Source organism: Lepisma saccharinum, chromosome 5, assembly GCF_977018435.1.
Source record: "Lepisma saccharinum chromosome 5, izLepSacc3.1, whole genome shotgun sequence".
Lineage (NCBI taxonomy): Eukaryota > Metazoa > Arthropoda > Insecta > Zygentoma > Lepismatidae > Lepisma > Lepisma saccharinum.
In genome coordinates this window covers 37,490,772-37,511,729 of record NC_139233.1, presented here as the reverse complement: position 1 = coordinate 37,511,729, position 20,958 = coordinate 37,490,772, and the positions used below count along the sequence as shown (strand labels likewise).

Sequence of the window (20,958 nt, the reverse complement as noted above, 5' to 3'; positions counted from 1 at the left end):
GTGGATACGTGATGTCGGCCTGTGTCAACAGGCCAGTTGCCAGTGGTTTTCTTAGAAGAAAATCGCGCCAACGCTCGAAGTGGAGGACGCACCGAGTGGCGCCGAGCGTGTCTACGCAGGTTGACGAAGGATTAGGTCTTGTTTCTTCAACTTTTGATCATGTATACCTCGTTTGTTACAACCTGTCCCGCTTCCCGCGCTAGCTGATCGCTGGCTTTTCTAGCAGCGGGACGTCCAACGACGGAAATGTTGAGAGAAGGTTTTCTCCAGAACCCCGAGGAAGTGGTGCATATAACGGAAATCAACGTTATACCGTGATAGTATAGGCACTGTCCTATGGACCTGACCTAGACGTGGAGAAATTGGAGATGTGAACCAAGAAGAAAACTCAGCTGAACCTATCGGTCTATCCTTGGTTCTACATGCCAGCTTCAGTTCACAAAACACTTGTCCACCGCCCAGCGATTATTTAGGCTGCTCTTCTGTCGATAGGAAATATGTCGGAAGAGGCTCAAGAGGCCCAGCACAAGCATATAAAGCAATATCTGGAACACCATGCTCGGACCAGCTCTCGGAAGAAGAAAAATCAATGATGGACGCAATGCTTCAGCTCCACGTTACCTTCGATCCAGTCATCTCTGCACTCCGGCAACCAATGGCCGAGAGCAGTCAGAGAAAAGCCCTTCAAAAGAATGTCAGACCTCCTCAAACATCCTGTCGGTCACTGGCTGACATTGAAACCGATTCAGGCTGAAAATGTAATATGCTGAATACAACATAAGACGTGGTTTAGAATATTGTGATGGCAATCACCATTATAAATATCATAATATTGTTCAATATTTAATTATTTTCCTAAAATGATAGAGAGGTCAAAGACCGAAAAAGGAATTTTGAGCAGGTTTTCAGTGCATCTGAACCACTGTGCACTGGTTTATATTTCTAGTCGTGTATATATATTTAAAACCCTTAGTAACAATCAGCAGTGTAATGTGACGTTCGACAATCACTGGATTAGAATTGGTGTCGTACCAGGTAGTGGACTAGGTCCGTGCGCGGAACACATGAGGCACTCTTGGTCGAAATCTGCGATGTCCAAGTAGAACACGCCTTCATTTCTGAAAAAAAAAATCAGTATTTTAAAATTATGTCTATTAGTGGTTTGAATATGTGTGCTTAGCTGAATAAAGTACAAAAATCCGGATCGCCGTTGCATGAACTATGTAATTATCTTCTCTGTGACAGTAAGAGATCGATTATGTGGAGCTGTACGAAGATGGAACATTGGAAGAACGAAGTTAATGTAAACAAAAACAACAACAACAACGTGACTTCTGAGAAGTAGTTCCCCTCCACTGGTGCTATTTTCACAAGATTATATTGGTCGTACCTGTACGGCTCATAATATAAGGTTCCACAATTTCAATATAGCAGTAGGTATACTGTGGTGTAGCTTTATCACATGCACTAAATTCCTACACGCAACATTCCTGTGCAGCTGACATTGAATCAAGCAATAGGATTTCTCAGAACCAACGTGAACTTGTTTACATTGAGTTCGTTCTTACAAAGAATAGTTATCACAATTACATGTTAAGATAGAGTCAAATGATCACAAACGTTGCTGTGTTGTATAGTCTGAAATCAGCATATAGTAATTTACTACCAAGGGACTCCTGAACTTTTTGTAGCAAATCTGATGGGCATCGTTATAATAATGTTGAAGAGTCAGTCAAAACTGAAACTGTCAGGGAAATAAAAACTTACATTTTAATCTGAAAAACAGCATTTCAATGTGTATTGCCTCTTGATGTTTACCATTATCTGCCTTGTGTACCGTAAGGAAATTTAAAATATACCCTATTGGAATATTGGAGCATGTTTTAGTGATTTCATGGCAACAACAATTATCTTTTGACTATACCAAGCCTTCAGTTGTTTTCACACTTAGACACACACACACACACGTGGGGGGGGGGGAGACCGACAGTCAGATTCGACGTTCACAAGGATTATTCCCCATAGAGGAGATAGCACCAAGGCAATCAACTTTGTATTTTCGTTGTTGATCCGTCCATGCCACTTGAACTCACCAAATGTTATTTCTTTCTGTCAGTTCGAGAACCAAAGGAGGACGAGACCGAGATGAGATGAGATGAGACAGTACTGTGCCAAGGACGATTGAACTGATTTTGTCTAGTTTATTTTGCGTCGTTTTTCTGCCAATTTTCGCTAATCAAGACATGAAGGATCAAATGGACAAGATAAAGCTATCTCTGTTACGTCCCCACCTAATTCAGTAATTCGACTTTTAAATTGTTAAATTTAAAAGTAATGCTTTTGTCATATTCTGATATCAATTCTGTTATGACTTAATTCTGTTGAATGGTTATTGACTACCCTTTAAGTTTCATTCCGGTTGCTGGGAGATACTAGTTGTTTATGTGGAGAGGATGACGTAAGCTGATTCAAATATGATTTCGTATGGTATTAGAAAAACATAAATATTTAGGTATAAATTTTGGCAGGCGATTCACATGGAATACACACATTACGAATTTAATCAATAATGGCCATAAAATAATAAATATACTCCGTAGAATGACAACAATTAAATGGGGGTGGCCACCCCAAAATCTTACTTCTATTTTACAGGAATTGTTTTCGGCCAAACTTTGAGCATGCAGCCTTTAGTTATGAGGGTGCAAAAGTCAATCTTTTAGACAAAATAGACATACTACAGAGAAAAGCTTTGAGGACCTGCTTAGGTCTCATGCAGTCATGTCCTAATGTCAGTGTATATATGGAAAACAAAAGAAAATAGTTTGACACATAGATGGATCCAATTAACAATAAAATGTCTGCTCAAAACGTGGGAAAATCATACGCATCCATTCAATAAAGTGTTCGAAATACAAAAACAATGGACAGAAGCCAAAGTTATAGATCCTAAACATGTTTTCTTCTATTTTGCATATTGCCAATACATAGACCCGGAAACCCGTGCAAAGTCTTTCACCTTCCAACATCCTTTAATTTATCAATTAGACATACCCTTACATACTCAATGCAACATCCATTTCAGGGATCTCGGAAGGCATATCATGTATAAAGAGAAATGGCCAACACACCTAATCATATATACAGATGGATCCAAAGATCGCCTAGGTGTGGGTTGTGCATATTCATTTCAGATCGAAATATAAACATACAATTCCGTTTATCACCTGATACTTCTATTTTCACTGTAGAAATTTACGCAATATATAAAGCTCTCACATACGCTATCCATAATAATTACACAAAAATTCTTATCATAACAGATGCTTTAAGCGTATTAATGGCGCTGAGTTCCTCATATCCTCAGATTTGTAAACATCCATTACTTATCATCCTTATAATCCAACAAACCCAGTATGCTAATGGAAGAACTATCAACGTTCAGTTTAGTTACGTAAAGGCTCGCCAAGTAAATACGGGAAATGAACTTGATAATCGGAAATTACCTCACTTGCGAGGCTTCCATACACGGACCTACTCAAAAGAGTTAATATAAACTTCAAGATAAATGGAAACAGTGGTTTATAGAACAATTTCAATCCCCGGGCAATACATATAAGTGGATTGCAGAACATTCACAAACTAAACCTTGGTACTACTCATATAATCTTCCAAGATCAGTTATTATTTTTATAATACGTCTACGTACAGGTCATGTTCGCACTAATGAACATTTAGCACGATTACATATTACAACAAAACAAGCCTTCACATGTGGAGAAATTAATCAAGATACCACACATCTTTTTTTACAATGTCCTAATTTCGACAGAGAACGAGACAAATTATATAATGGTTTGCGTCGCCATGGAGATCCAATTCGTACATCTCTAATTGTCCTGCTCACGGATCCCATTCCTCCCATTATATGGATTCTTTATGGATATGTAAGAAGATGTAATTTGACGATCTAACAAACAATATGACTGAAATCGACTAACAGTTGATAGGGTCAGAGAAAAGAAGAAGAAGATTTCTGTAGGGTAACTGAACAAAAGTCTTTAAGCTTAACATTGTTATTTTCCAATTTCGTGTTTTCCTTGTAAGTGTAAATTACATGTATGGAACTAAATCAGTGGAAATTGTATTTAGTGTTGACTGACAGGTAGCCTGGATGCTTATTATATTTCACCCATCGTCTTAATATAAGGTTCATCCTAAGTCTTTGCGCCCTCACAGTAAGCTGGTTACGTCTCGTTGTTCTCCGCGAAGAAGTGATGGTAAATTTTGGTAGGGGAGTCAGGCGCCAGAGCCTCGTTAACGTGTAAAAATGCTGGCAGGAGTTTTCTACGTGGAAGAGAGTTGACATTTGAGTACATTCAGTGAAGGTCGGTATGTTAACCGTAAATTGTTAAATTTGTTTTGGCTGAAACCTTCAACCATATTTACCTGTTGGATGAGCTTCCTCCAAACACAGCCGTCCCTTCCTCGAAGGTTTTCCCTTCCATATTATCGCAGTTGTTCTGAGCTATCCTCCTACCAACTAAAGGCGCTTGTGTGGTTTTGCGGAGAGCCTTGACGTAGTAGCACACGGAGGATACGTGGGAGCACCTAGGGTCTTGAAAGTTGTGGCCTGAAAATCACCCAAGAAAAACAGTATTGTTGACTTTTCACAAGGAATCAAAGTTTTAATTGTTGTTACAGATAAATTTCTTCAGGTACATGGGCGTCACTAGAAACTTTTTGTAAGAGGAGTCAGACCATTGACAAAAAAAATTGAAAAGTCGAAGTATCAAATGACATTGTTATTATGATATCCTTAGGAAGAGACTTCTACTTGATATATCAGATGAGTATCTAGCACAACTACTATTCCATGGAGAATATACTGCATTAATATACTGCAGAGAATACTTACTCTCTTTTAAAAACTTGTACACACCTCACTCAAGAAAAAAAAATTGGAAAGTTAGATGGTAATTTTAGTCATGAAGTTTACGTTGCGTGATCTCTCTCTCTCTCTCTCTCTCTCTCTCTCACACACACACACACACACACACACACACACACACACACACATATATATATATATATATATATATATATATATATATATATATATATATACAGGGTGGGCACAAATTAGCTTTCCCCACATATTGGATTTCTTCATTTATTGGGGAAAGCGACTTTTTGTGCCCACTCTGTATATATATTGAAAACTCGTCAAAAATCCCTTTCTTGGAATAGGCCAATGGTAAATATCACACACAAAATTCTGATCTGCTTCCTGCGTCTTGCACTCAATTTACTGAGTGGTTATTAAGCGAGAATAATAATTAATTGAGATCTATCAGTTCAACTTTTTGCTTTTTTAAAAAAAAGAATAATAAACGGAAGATGACAATTTCGAGATGGGGAGTCGACAGACTGGCTCATTTCCCGTCGCGATGTTCACGTCCAGTTGATCTTCATAATTTATAGTCAGACAAAGCAGGAAATTGATTGTCTTTTGTTGATGCAAATTGAAAAGCGGTCTTTTGGCACGTAGGATCTATTTCAGTCTCACGCAGTAATTTCTATTCGACGTCTGTCAGAACACACTCATATTCTTAACGCAGAACTAAAGAGAATATTCTTGTATGGTTAATACTGTATATTTAGAACAGAGAAATACGTTCTTCTAATTAAATTAAAAAAACACTTTTCAAAGACCGTAAAACATTTTTAAACCACTGATTCATGAAATTACAACTTATTTACATCACTGCATTCACACTGCAAGATTTCATTACTTTTCTACAGGATGGTGAAAACGAAAAATATACATAATTTAGAATCTTAAGCAGTTTCAGCCCATTTGCATCAATATTCAAGCACAGTTTTCCAAACTGATAAATATCATAACACGATTACGTGTTTACAATTATTAACATATTTCAGAACATTGGGCTAGTTTTGCCTGTCTATTTCATGACGGCAAATTGGCAAAGAAGACTCCGCCATAGTGTAGTTGGGCAAGACAAAATTGTAACAGACTAACAAGAGCTTCAGTCACTCCTCAGTATTTTATCTTTCTCTCTTTTCTTTTTTGGTACGTTATGCCTGTTAAGTCAAATTGTTTTGCAGTGTCTGATAAGATAACATAACTTTCTTTCTTTTTTTTTTTTGATCATGCAATTTCTCTCCCTATCAAGACAGATTGTGAACATGGAAAATTTTCAGTGACCCCAAACTTATGGAACGCTAATATGAACTGGTCTAAACAATAAACAAACTTAGAAAACTAGAACAGAAACAGCGTACTTCAGATATTGCAGAAGTGAAACATTTCTTTTGAAAATATATAGAACATTCCTGACACTCACTCCATGGAAAATGAACCAGCACTGGCTTTCGCTTATACATGGGTCTATTAAAGTAGGGAGGGGTGAGTAGGGGGCACTTGCACCCCCCTGGAAAACAATTGGTGAAAATTGTCATTCTGTTCACTGTGTCTTTTCACGTGGAAAGTAAAATGAAAATTATTCCCTTTCCAAATAAGGTAGGTAGGCCGTGTTCGCAAGGTGGCCCACTTTACGAAAATCATATTAGTGTTTAAAACACCTAACAAATGGCACTACATCAATGTACCTGGCCACACTCAGTTGCAATATGCAGAAAAGCAACTGTCTCGGGCTGCTAGCACTCATTTTATGTAACCCATTGCATTGGGGAGCAGGCAGATTAGTCATCGATGTTATTTTTAGTGAAGTAAGAAGTGTGTGTCGAATATTCATGTATTATACATATCTGAAAACTCATATAATTTTCTTCTTGATCATATAGTAACATTGTAAAATTTTTTTGTGTCAAAGCAAAGATATCTAGTTTTGTTTGAAAACGTGGCTCCAGAAGAGAGTTCCTAAGGTGGCCCATGGCTGATTTGGTTTATTTTACTTAGCTTTTCTGCTACTTTCGGCTAATCGCGAAGATGAGAGTGAGTGATGATATGATGAAATCGATGAACGGACACTCACAAAGAACACTCATGCCCAGTCCAGTATTCGAACCAGGGACCCTTGCGTCGTAGTGGGCTGTACTAACCTCTCTGACATGTGGTCGGCTATTCGTCGTTACTACATGTCAACAATCAAAAGGTTGAGATCAACAATTTTTTTAATAAATTATAACTCCATTAAGCCTTGTTTCCATGATTATGAAAAACTAAAATGCTGACCAAGGCAGTAATTTATTTTATTAAAAACATAAACTAACGTAACGTTTCAACCTTCTAGCAAGGTCTTCTTCAGACTCTGTATCAAGTACAAAAGTAACCAGATACAACAAGAAGGGTAATATATATACACAAACATTACTCCCTCCAGACTATTTAGAAAGTTGTTTGGAACTTTCTAGCAGATGACTTTCACTTTCCAACTTTACTTTCACCTAAAAGGCTAAACACAATTACTTCCATATAGAATGTGGTTGGACTTTTTAATCTCACGCTCTTTTCCCTTCATTTTTCTTCCTTCTCCTCTCCTCTTTTTCTCTTGTCCTTTCCACTCTTTCCAACATCTGAAGTTAAACAAAGAATGGAAGAAGATGTTGGAAAGAGTGGAAAGGACAAGAGAAAAAGAGGAGAGGAGAAGGAAGAAAAATGAAGGGAAAAGAGCGTGAGATTAAAAAGTCCAACCACATTCTATATGGAAGTAATTGTGTTTAGCCTTTTAGGTGAAAGTAAAGTTGGAAAGTGAAAGTCATCTGCTAGAAAGTTCCAAACAACTTTCTAAATAGTCTGGAGGGAGTAATGTTTGTGTATATATATTACCCTTCTTGTTGTATCTGGTTACTTTTGTACTTGATACAGAGTCTGAAGAAGACCTTGCTAGAAGGTTGAAACGTTACGTTAGTTTATGTTTTTAATAAAATAAATTACTACCTTGGTCAGCATTTTAGTTTTTCTTTAATAAATTGTAGAAACATGAATAAACATGATCACAAACAACGTTTTCTAAGCAACTAGCAGTGTCCCCAAGGTAGACCATGTGTAACGGTTTTGTATTTTTTTTAAAGTTACAAGCAATTTTACAAAATATCCATTTGGTATATATTGTTAATTAGTTATAGGAGTTATTTTTTAAAATTTCAGAAATGTATATCTTATTGAGGTTTGTAAATTGCCCTAGAAGCTTAACTATAGCCACCTTTGGTTGATCTACCTTAATATAAAGTAAATCATATGCATTGTAGAAAAAGGTATACGTTAATGCAGTTTTACCAATCTGATATATTTATAACTAGTCTGTAAATTAATGCAATATTCTGCCATTTTGTTATTATTTATGAATAGAAACATACAATTCGTACGTCATGATTAAAACCAATTACAACATTGTAAAGTAAATGTCTAAATATGAAGTTCTTTATTAAAGGTAAAACCCATTGAATCGCCTCATCTAATTGATGAGGTAAATTCACTATTCTTGTTCTACAAGAATCATTTGCAATTTTGTATTGGTTCAGTAGATTCTCAGTTATCGCAATCAGTAAAGCTTTTAGCATAAGTTCAGCTATATTGGTTAAAATTTCGTATCAGTTAACTTTCAGTCACAAACAAAATTAATTTAAGAACAAAATGGCATCCATGTGTGCATATAATTAGGGACTACAGATATTTGTGAGAGTTAAACACCTTTTCAAACTGTATTACAGTGCATAAAATAACGTTTCATACATATCGTATACACAACAAATATTTTTCACACTTTTGAGAAACAGGTGATTACAATTGGACACATTGTATTATAATAAATATATAATGGAAAATAATCATTAATCTAAGACCCATATCTTCAAAGCAGCTTGTGTAAAGCAAATTGCTGAAGTTGTAATTATTGGTGTCTATTAATATTATGATCAACAGGAAAGAGCATTTTTCTAGTCCTTCAGATGTACTTCATTGGGACTCATTGAACAAGATGATTTTCCATGAGACTTCTCTGAGGATTTTACCTTCTTCAAATTCTCTGATATTTCCAGGTTTTCCAGGTGTGTGGTAACCCTGTAATTAGTAAGAGTAACAGAGGGCATACCGTCGTTTAAGCCTGGTTTACATTGGTCGAGTAGACGAGAGAGTAGGTGGAGCAAGTAGGGTAGAGCGTGATACTGTCCTCGTGTAAACAAAAGGGGAGAGCACTGGAGCCAGTACTTGCTCTAGTAGTCAGGACAGACGACTGAGTTGCTTCCTTCCCCCATCGATTTTTTCACTCGCGCGTAAACTCGAAAGACACTCGATCAATGTAAACGCTTCTTGAGGAGAGTATAGTCTCTGCGCTGTAGTAGAGTGTTGTGGGTTTGCTTATTATTGATTTAATTGTATTAAAAAAAAAGTCAACCATAAATAAGAGGTGATCCAAGAGTGTCCAAACAAAAGAAACTATAGGCGTATGAGGTCATAAGTGAAGATGAGGCTTGGTGTATTTGTCGTAGGATAAGTAAAATTGAATATTTAAAAAAAATACGTTATACGTACAACCACAGATTAAGTATACTTCTTGGTCTGTGGTACAACCAAGAACAATTGAAAATAGAAAAGTCAAGGAAATTAATTTTCTTTCTAGACATGTCCTCGTGCATTATTGTATTCATTTCTCGTAAAAAAAGTGTGTAAACTGTTTCAGAGCATTTTTATTAATCGTGAACAACATCGATGAGTTCATTCTGTCAAAATAGCACCAAACAGCTGCAGCTACTATCCCACTTTGCTAGAGTCGAATAGAAAGTGTGTAAACAGTTACTCGCCATGGAAGGGTCGAGTCGAGCAGATAGGCCAGTAACTCGTTCCAGTAACTCTCCCGCTCACTCGACCAATGTAAATCAGCCTTTACTCTCGAGTAGAGTCTGTTAGAAGATGGGAACGCGTTCCCTCCCCCCTCCAAAAAAAAGAAAGTTTGGATATACCCATACCCTTATAGACTAGAGATAAATCTCTGGAATTATTGATAGCAGAGCAAGAATGAGACAAGAGAGAGAAAGGAAGAAATAATGGAAGACAGAAATTGATGACAAATGATAGAAAGAAATAGAGAAAAGGAGGAAGAAAGAAAATGAAAAGTATATGTACAGAAACAGAAGAAATAAGAAAGAGAAGTGGAAAGGAAAAAAGAGAGATGAGGAGGCAGTTGGATAGAAAGAAAAAGGGAGAAAAACCTGAGAATAGCGTCGAAGATAGAACGAAGGGAGGGTTATATAGAGAGTGAAGTAGGAAAAGATAGAAAGAAGGGCGAAAAATACAGAAGAAAAAGAGCTCACCTTGCTTTAATAAAGCCAGACTTGCAAATGTTCACAATAAGAAATCTATAGCAATAATGAAATGGTTGAACTTACCAGTGCACTTAGGCTGATAATACGCCAGATTGGCGCAAAACTGCGCATGCGCACTTCGAATGTAACAAGGTCTTCCAAGTCCTCCGCAATTTGTCACAATAGCTTCGATGTGGCAGGCATCAGACCTCTCCATCACGTGGAAGTATTTCGTATCGGTTTCTCCCAAATTGAACGGTACCTGTCCAGGATCTAAACCTTTAAGAAGATAAGAGATGGCAGTGTGATCATATTTTCCAATACAGTTAAAATTAAATAGTTCTGGCTCTTTATGTATTTATAAATCTTCAGCATTATTCGCAGTTCAAAAATATACATAGTCTACCAAGTTTATAATACGTCAGAAGTTCCTAATGTATTTGTAAGAATTTGGTAGGATTTAGTTCTTCCGTATTGATTTATTTTATTAGTATTTATAAATATGTGTTAGTTCTGTTCGTGAATTTGATCTAAGCGACAGTGGCAGGTGTACAAGAATACAGAGATACTACCACCAACACGTCAATATTTCATTCGTCACAGAAGAAATAGAAGCCAGGCCTGAAAAGGCGATACTTCACCAAACAAATAGTCAAATAAAGATCTGATCTGATCTGTTCGTGAATGAAACAGGATTCCTTCACAAAGATTTGGACATGTGATATGTGATCAAGCTAAATCACAATGAACAATTCAAGGCTGCAAGTCGACCTTCCAAGAATATTCAAATATCCTTTGTTGTTCGCTCGTTCATACATCACATTAGTCTAAAGTCCCTGTGAACCTGACAAGACAATACACGTTCAATAACAAGCATACCTGCTACAGTAAATGCTGGAAATTCCCCCTCCTGTGTGTAGAAATGCATGCACACGTATGAGCATGTTCTCAAAGACACGTGACAGTTCCAAAGGGGAGATATTGCTAATAAATTGGGTTATGATTTCCTCGCAGAGAATGGGGGGACTGTTCCTTTACACAAAGCTTATCAGTAAAACTTACAGGTAATAATCTAGAGGCATGAGAACGAGCGCACGTGGCGTCCACATGCCTTTTAAGATGATCCTGTTTCAGAACCAAGCTGGATTGATTCAAATCATAAGGATTTTGTAGATATCAGAATCACTTTTTGTGAAAGAACACTAATCTTGTAATCATTTAATGGTGTTTATTAGGCTCTAAGAAAGAAAAAGAAAGGAAACAAAATACGTGGGTTGGAAATTTAATATTGGCAACACTGCTGTATATACGCCATGAAACAGAACCGGTGATTCTCACTTATACCACATGTTAGTTTGATACCTAAGATACACCCCCAGTAAATGGACTCCTCTTCCAACACTAATCGCATGTGTACTAGTGACGAGAGGAATAAAGTATCGTTGCGGTTGGCGGTCTAAAATTGTGTAGTCAGAACCACACTAATATGAAAAGTTCTGGTGATTCTCGCCGTGCCTCCAGGACAGACCGTCAATGCACAGAATTATTGTTTATTTTTTAACATAACCTGCGACCTGCGTTGCGAAAGAAGAGTGGACACTTTCTACTGAATCCTCCCATCATTTTGCAGGACAATGTTCGGGCGCATGTAGCAGAACAGGCACTGCTACAGAAATACTACGAATTAAACATCGCTGGCAACGGTTGTACACAATGCTGGTGACTATATCACAGCGCTGTAAAAGTTTCACAAATAGGGTCAAGTCCTGTAATACGGCCATGTACATTTTATTTCCACAATTCATGGTAAACTATAATCGGAAATACCTTTTATTTAGGTTTAATATGAAAGTCAATACAGTAAGTAATAAATCAGGAAAAATGGTTTACGTTGAACTTTGTCTACACACACTAATATTAATATTTTCACAAAATCACTAACTTGGCCATTTTACATAACAGTTCTTCAATATGGCCAAGGCATTACATGTGATGTTCTCAATGAGTACTACAGCCTTTACACACGAAAATGTCCATATTTTCAGCATGTGAACATTCCTCGTCACACCAGTTCCCACAGAGAGTACAAGGAACCCATATTTCACCTCCATGATCATAGCTGTAAAACCTGTTAGAGTAAGTGCACTGTGAATCGTTATCATCATCTTTTGATTTTTGTTGGGTAACTTTTTCGATCCCTTTCTGCTTTCTGTTACTCTTTCTCTTTAATTTATCCACTTTCTTCTCTGACATCTTCCTTATGTGGTCTGGTGACGTCAGGACTGCTGCTCTTTGGCATCTTGCTGTAGCTCTCATCCTTAGTATTGAAGGAATAGGGCTACACAGTTCCGTTTGTGGCTCATAGATTGCAGCACCTGTTGCCTTCACACAGTGCCTTGGTATACTACAATGAGCAAATGTTACCAACACACATCTAACACTAATGCTATGTAAGAATATAAATCACCAAAGAAACAATATGGCTGTTCTTTACTCACCTTCAGACACAGATGTTTCATTAAAACACGCGTACGGCTGAACAAAGCACGGATTTCAACATTCACTGCCACAAGACGGTCGCCGTATCTCTCACTAACAGTTCGGTAGTACCTGAACAGATGTATCTTCAGTCGTCGAGGCACAGCAGTAAGAAATATAATTTCTGGCCATTTTACAAGACTGGCCGTATTACAGGACTTGACCCTATAACTCTCTCGTATCATTTGTAAAGTAATAGTTGCCACAATTAAATACCCAACCCACGTATATGTACTGATCAAACTGTTGAAATATTTTACAGGGCCGTTTACTACAAAAAACCTTTCTGTAAGAACCAGGTATCTACATGTATGGTTCCAAAAACCACACAAGCAATTTGAAGCGTGGTTAAAAAAAATTAAAAAAATAAAATCGATTTAAATAAGAACATTCCATTAAAAATTAATAAAAAATGATTTTCTCAATAAAAATCATAATTTTTATCCACCCTGTTCTGAACACATCAGTTAACAAGGCCATGGAGACATGAGTCGTATGTATGGGACGTAGAGGAATCCTGCTCGAAGTATATATTAAAAATTTCCTCCTCGGTTATGTACATATGCTGGACGAGTATAGGTTATTGTCACAATACGTTGCCTCGAAAATATGCGCCTAAAGCCTACCGCTTCTCAGACCATCTCTTACTGATCCGGTTTTTCGAAACTTTTCAATACACACCTCACTGCATGAAGATGGTATGCTTCAGTATTGTGCTGTGTCTAAGCATTTGTAGTTTCTTGTTCGATGGACAGAACATGAAGAAATGTACCGTACTGAAAATATTAGCTTAATAAACATTACACTGAAATTATTCTTAATTAGTTTACTTTCTTATTTTGTAAATGGATTTTTTGTTTGGTTTTGCAAGAACGAACAACTGAACACTGAACAGTGCATAAACTGATTTACATAAAATATGATAAAAATATTGAGACTGTGTGTACTTAAATTTGGAATTGCTTATGAATCTCTCTTTGAAAATCAAATGCAAATCTTCAATTGATACTTTTAATATTGAAATTTAGGGAAACATGAAAACCTGAAAATCAAAATAAGTTGATATTACTCATTGGATCCAAATCCCCAAGTTTGGTGTTTGTATCTCAAATATAACAAGAGATATTGTTATTTTGCACTCCTAATATGGTAAAAAAACGCATGACGCATTATCGAATTATACGAAAACAATATTTATAGTAAAGTGTCTTTCTTTCAATTAGAGTTAATTATAAACTACAATTCTAACTTTAGATAATGAATAATGAAAAATGTTCAACGAATACAGTGAACAGCTCAAAAATGCTATCTGCCAAGCCGTGAGAAATTCATCAATTCGCCAGCGCCTCGATAGTAGTTGTTACCCTCTGGCTCGGTGGTACGATTATTAATTTAACGGCTAAGGAACTTTGGGTTCTGGGTTCGAATTTTGAATATGATATAGTGTTCCTTTGGGTGTTTTTCTCTCCATTTTGGTTATTTTATGCTGCTCTTTTACTTGATCTATTATGGAGACGACGAAGACTAATCGCGAACTTCTATTTGTACATTTGTTATATAGCGTCTCATTTCTGCCACTTTTGGGTAATCTCGACAACGACAATGAGAGATGATTGGATGAGGGAACACACACAAAGAACACTCAAGCCCAGCCGGGACTCGATCCAGGGAACTTCGGTGGAAAGGTCGAAAGTGGACTATAGAGCCGGCAATGATGAACTAGTGAAATAGATGGTAAGGCAAATTCAATGATAGCTATGCTTTTCACAAGGTTCGAACGTTGGACTTCTGGCTACGTGGCGTGTCTTGCTAACCACACATACACGGAGGACGGCGTTCTTTTGGGGGTGTGTTTGTGTGAGTGTGGCAAAACCCAAGCCAATTTAGTATATTTTTTGGCTCCAATAACACTTTCAAGTTAATGAATTGCAATGATGTACTTCTGGTACCACAAAATAGACAGAAATTAATGAAAGGGTACTTTTACCAACTGCTGTCCGTGTGATGCACTAAACATGAATCAATTGTACAGATCAGAAACGATCACATCAAGTAAATCTAAATTACACGTTTAACTGTATCAATGGATGCTCTAAAAGTGTATCGTCCTTCGTCCTTCATTTCATGCATTTGGAGTTATATGTGTTACCAGCTGACCTCCGTTGCAGAGTGGTTAGCACAGCGCGCTACGACGCCAGGGATCCCGGGTAGAATCCCGGTCTGGGCAGTGATGATCTCTGTGAGTGTCCCTTCATCGTGTCGTTGCGATCAAAAGTGGCAGAAAAGCCACGCGAAATAACCAAATCAACGAAATCAACATTACTTACCAGTTGGGGCAGAAAAGCGATGGAAAATAACAGAAAAACAGGAATCATACACCTACCAACCAACCACACAGAACAATTGGTTTTCACACTCTCCCCGACGCCCGCACACACGTGACTTCCAAGGCTGTGACCGACGCAGCGGACTTTCTTCTTACACTCGTCATACAGGGCGTCCACAAATTTGGCGATACATCTCCCGACGGGGTACATGCTCCTCATGGCACCTTGCGGGCATTGGAAGGGAGCGTAGTAGGACCAGTCCAAGCCAAAGGTGTTGGTTCCGTTGTCAATGAGAGCTGCAATAAACAAGAAACAGTTCGTGAGTGACCAAGGGTGAAGGTATTTATTTAAGAGCACAGCAATAGGGAATTTTACATTATTATTGCTTGCAGTTGGGTCATATTTAAATTTACAAATTTCTTCTTCCTTACTCTTCTGACTATATAAAACTGTTTCTTTTCCTATGTACACAAATGTGTAATGCTTTACAATTATATTAGCATATTATAAATACACATAATACAGAAAAAGATTAAATAAAGAAAATATAAATACTTAGAAATAGAGATCAAAATTATGTATCTTATGTAGTAATAAGGAAAAGTTATGGAAGTAATTTTACAAATAGAGTATATATGAGTAGGCTATATAACATTTTTGTTATGAGGCTACTTTATGCACAGATAGGCTACTATACGGAACTGGCCCTAGAGTTTAAAGTGAGCTCCATACACACACACACGCACACAAATACACACTAATTAACCATTTGAAGCTTCAAAAATGCTGAAGAATGGAGTGTGTTAAATGGACGGATAAAGAAAGAAATAGTTGATGAAAGAAGAACAAAGCTGAAAGTGATCAAGAATGAAAACGAATTTAAGTTTTAGGCAACATATTAGAATTATCCAACGTGCACAACCTAGAAGTAACAAGAGAGAAATGCATATTTTGTTGGTTAGATTCCAGCCACCTAACCTACTGAAACGGATGTTTCTTTTAATTGAATCTCCATGGATTAAGAGGATGTTGATTTATATTGTATACTAGCTGATTACCCGGCGTTGCCCGGGTGTTTATTTATCCCAATCTTTCAGTAGACAGGAAAATTGTGAATTCTAACTATACTAGTGTAAAATATAACTAATTTTAAATGTGATCGTGAATGTCACCAATTAGCTTAGCGACTCCGAAAACTATGGATTCGATACTAATCTAGGTCATTTATGGCATTTTATCCCCCCCCCATGTCGATAGGTGATGGACTTGGAGTTGAACCGCATTGGGAGTGTCACGAAAACTATGGATTCCATTCGCAACACAGCCTGAATGTTAGACAACCCGAGAAACACTATTGTTGTGCGGATTACATAGAGTCACGGATGTCTGTTTGTGCGGAATTTAATATCGGTGGTTCTCGATTATTTTTACATGTCACCCCTTCCCACCCACACCGCTATGGGTGCCAGGGGTGTCTTACCCCCACAGTATTTCTTTCCAGGTTGAAAGTGATACGCGTACCAAGTTTGGTTGAAATCGCTCCGGGCGTTCGAGAGTTATGCCAGAACAAACATATATACCCACACACACCCTTACAACCATTTTTATATACCGGGTGGTCCAAAAGTCCAGGAACGGACACATATCGTGATAAATACACATCTAATCGGAAAACGAAAAAATACGTGTTGAATAAGTGAAAGAAAGCTATTCAATGATATCACACTTGATTCCCCACCCCCACCCCCTGAGGGTGGGGCGGGGGCAACTGTGAAAATTTAAAGGGAAACCCGCACAGGGTCAACGCTTCCCGCTCGCCCGCCAGTTACCAGTGCCACCTGTATCGCTGTTCTGCGACATTTTGTTCTCGTTTTTATACCAGTGCATATATATTTCGTATGCCCAAGTACATGAAAACACGTCGAACCAAATGGATAGTAAGTCGCTGTCGAAAGAAAAGTGGACTTCGAATGTCGTTCTTTTAAAGCAGAGTGGAGTGAGAATTAATTTGTTATTGAATTAGATGGCAAAGCATTTTGTTTATTGTGCAGTGACACTATAGCTGTACTAAAAGAGTACAATATTACGTCGGCATTACCAAACTAAGCATTCGACACAATATTTCCAACTAACAGGAAAGGAATTAGAAACTTTAAAACGGAGTATTTCATTACAACGCAGTTTCTTCACGAAAATGAAAAATAATGAGGCTGCAACTAAAGTAAATTTACGAATAGCTCATTTGTTAGCCAAGGAAGGAAAACAGTTTACTGATGGTGAGTTAATTAAATCATGTTTGATTATAGCTGCCGAAGAAATGTGTCCAGAGAAAATTGATTTCTTTAATACTATCAGCCTTTCCACGAGAACAGTTTCTAGAAGAGTTGAGGATATTGGGAGCAACATCAGTAACCAATTAATTGACAAGTCAAATGATTTCGAGTGGATTTCCTTGGCTCTTGATGAGTCGACAGACGTTACAGATACTGCTCAGTTGCTGCTGTTTATTCGAGAAGCCAATGTTGACTTTGAAGTGACTGAAGAATTAGCTTCTATGAATAATTTGCGTGGAACAACTGCAGGCAAAAACATTTTCACAGAAGTTGAGAAAACGCTAACGAAGTACAATCTGGAGTGGATTAAATTTTAATGTGTGTGTTTTATTTTCAGATATTTTTATTATAGTATTTTAATTTAATATCATAGACTTTATATTCTTCCTTTTAACGATTTGTGTAGGCTTTGTAAGCTGTAAAATGTAATTCGATAGTATGAAAACGACTTGATGTATGCAGATCAACTTACCATCTACTAGATACTTCATACTCTGCTCGTCCATTGTCTGACCCAAACCGTGTATGGCGATTACATTAGGCTTATTGCAAGTCCAGCCATGCTGCTTTATTTTCGCCGTGTTGAACTCTTCCACCAATACCTTCTGGGTACGGTCTTTGGTCCTAGAAGGTAATTTGATAACGTGAAGCAAATCCATTAAACCTGTTGTTACATACACAATTGGACCAAATAATGTAAATAGTTTGCCAAAGAGGAATAGAGATGGCAGCACTAGGAGTGCAAGACTAAGAATTAGCATAATATATGTGAATAACCTTATAAATAAGAACAAAGAAAATTGGAAAGATGAAAAACAATAGAATCTACTATAAGAAGATAAAGAATAAATATAAAGGAAATAAATTAATGTATGTACGCGATAAATTAAACCAGTGATCATATGTAAATTGATCAGAAAACTAAAGAAGTCAAAGCAATGATACAAATTTGTATCTTTGAACATATATTACATCTGTCTGATTGATTTATCATTCCCATAGCGGAAATTTTGTTTGCATCAGTGGCGACGCGTTCCAATCGATGTCCCACAGCACTTTTTGGTTGCACGTTTCAATCGTAGCACCTACTTGGATGCGCGTGTCAGTCGTTAGCACCAAGTATACACTCTGTTGTACCCAGTTAGTTTTGGCGCGTTCCAATCGCAGCCTCAAGAGAGGATATTAGTACTATTCCAAAAGTTTAAAGGAAAAAGCTGGAGAAGGATAAAAAAATTCATTAAATCGTCAAAAAAATGAAATCCAGAAGGAAGTCCAGATCCCGAACGTCCATTAAGAAGGAAGTCAAGATCCTCCATATTGACAAGAAAGTCTAGATCCAGACTGTCCATTGAGAAGGAAGTCAAGTCCAGATCCAGACTGTCCATTGAGTTGTTGTTGTTTTAAGTCCACTTTATGCACAGTAAGGCTAATCGGGACTGGACCTACAGTTTTAAAGTGGGATCCGAACCACTTGTGCCTCCACCGGGTATCGAACCCGGGACCCCTTGATTACAAGGCAATGACGCTACCACTGCGCCATGGGGGAGGTCCCGAGACTGTCCATTGAGAAGGATATCCAGATCCAGACTGTCCGTTAAGAAGGAAGTCCAGATCTGTCCATTACGAAGGAAGTCTAGATAGAAGAATATTCAAATAGAGAAAAGAAATAATAAAAAGCATATTGAGATGAAAATTTACTGTAAACGAGAATTATAGAAGAAAGTAGCTTATCATGTAAATATTCTTACTCCATGTATCCTGTGTTTAAATAATATATTCGTTTAAACGTCTCCATTGGAAGACATCCTGTCTGGTTTCGTTGTCTACAAAGAACCCTACCCTGTAGATAAGCTAGATGAGGTTTAAGATTACGATTTATGCTCCTTGCACCAAATGGAGGTAGCACTATCCACAGCAATGGGGAAAATATTATTAGAATGACAATTTCTAGGTAAATGCATGTTTTGTTAAAAAATGTGTATAATTACAAAATTAATTGCTTCGTTATGTACTTTGACATATAAAGTAAATATATGAAACCTCACTCACTTATTGTTTCATATTTTAGTTTGCATATACTGTGCATATTTTACGGAAGAGCTGGTCAACACGCCTTATTGTATTAGTAATTATTCAGTGCACTAGTGCAAATATTCTTACGTTCAAAGAATCACCAAAATATGCCAAATAAAAGTGCACCCATGATCTAATATTTTCCATACAAATATCCCAAAACTTTTTAAAATATATGTCCTGGTAACAATATAAATATTTAATTAATAAATTGTGATTTCTTGTACAACTTTCTTATCAGGGTGAATTATTTATTTAAGAATAAAGAAAAGAAAAGCAACTACAGTATGACATTCACAATTGTTTCTGCATATTTATAAACAAAATACCATATGCTGGGACAGGGTGCGATTTGTTACTCCACAAGAAGAAACATGGACGCGAATAAAAACGGACTGCTACTTTCCCCTTTCCCCGGAAGAGGTCGCAGAGCTGAGAATACAGACTTCTAAGAAAGTCAACAACTTTGGTGATTATGGAAGAAGAAACGAAATCCTCTTCGTAAATACTTTATACCTTGAAAAATAAAAAAAATATGCTGAATATGACAAAAATGGTTCATCTATGTTCAACTGCACAGAAATGTCCAAATATCCATAGATTTGCCCTAGCCAATAACTTCAATTAACTTTTTTCATACCATAGGATATTTCAGGAACATATCACACTCACCAAAAAGAAGGTGCAATATCATGAAAATATCAGCCATATTCATTACATTGTTATGCAGTTGTTATGACCAACTGTAGCAATGGAACCGATTGAATTTTAAAGATATTGGACTAATGAAATTCAAGGTTTTAGCATTTAATGTCACATCATTAAACTCACATTCATAATAATAATAATAATAATTGATTTTTAAAAAGAGTGTACACTTTATTTTTTACTTCGCTTTAAGAAAGTTTTAAATTTCGGTCCTAGTTTTCACTGAATCACCCTGTACATAAGTTATGATTAAACCTGGTTGAGGCACTTACGGGTAGTAGTATAGCTTGAGCTTCGGATCAGGACAGAATTTATCTCTTGTTCCATTCAAACACTCATCTGGAAGGTTGATCTTTTGTGAAAGGGACGAAGTATCGCATGATATAGTCTTTCCAGCTATTTCAACTAAAAAGAGAAACAACTATTTACATTTAAATAAAAATACACACATGAGTCAATTTTATTATTAAGGAACAATAGGTTTGCATGGCCTAAAAAAGAAAAAAGTTGAAGCTGCGTTTACGGTGAGTACTACTAATCAGAAACTGATGACACATCGTTGGTTTTTCAGATATTTCAAGACATTGAAATTAGGTTCGTTGATACTGCGATCAACATTTTGTCATTTTTTTAATATTTTATTTTTGCCATTTCTAACACACACACACACTCTCTCTCTCTCTCTCTCTCTC

At 37.0% G+C, this 20,958-nt stretch overlaps 1 protein-coding gene across 1 annotated transcript in view; it reads right to left on the bottom strand.

Moving 5' to 3' along the window:
• Positions 1 to 20,958, bottom strand: part of LOC145987761 (phospholipase A1 2-like) — a 44,393-nt gene that overhangs the window by 10,211 nt on the left and 13,224 nt on the right. Inside the window, exons 2-7 of the mRNA XM_083122435.1 lie at positions 20,539 to 20,671; positions 17,958 to 18,109; positions 15,209 to 15,448; positions 10,372 to 10,566; positions 4,450 to 4,633; positions 1,033 to 1,118 (exon numbers count right to left, since the gene is read on the bottom strand). Of these exons, the coding sequence (XP_082978561.1) occupies positions 1,033 to 1,118; positions 4,450 to 4,633; positions 10,372 to 10,566; positions 15,209 to 15,448; positions 17,958 to 18,109; positions 20,539 to 20,671 (990 nt within the window). The remainder of the gene's footprint in view (positions 1 to 1,032; positions 1,119 to 4,449; positions 4,634 to 10,371; positions 10,567 to 15,208; positions 15,449 to 17,957; positions 18,110 to 20,538; positions 20,672 to 20,958) is intronic.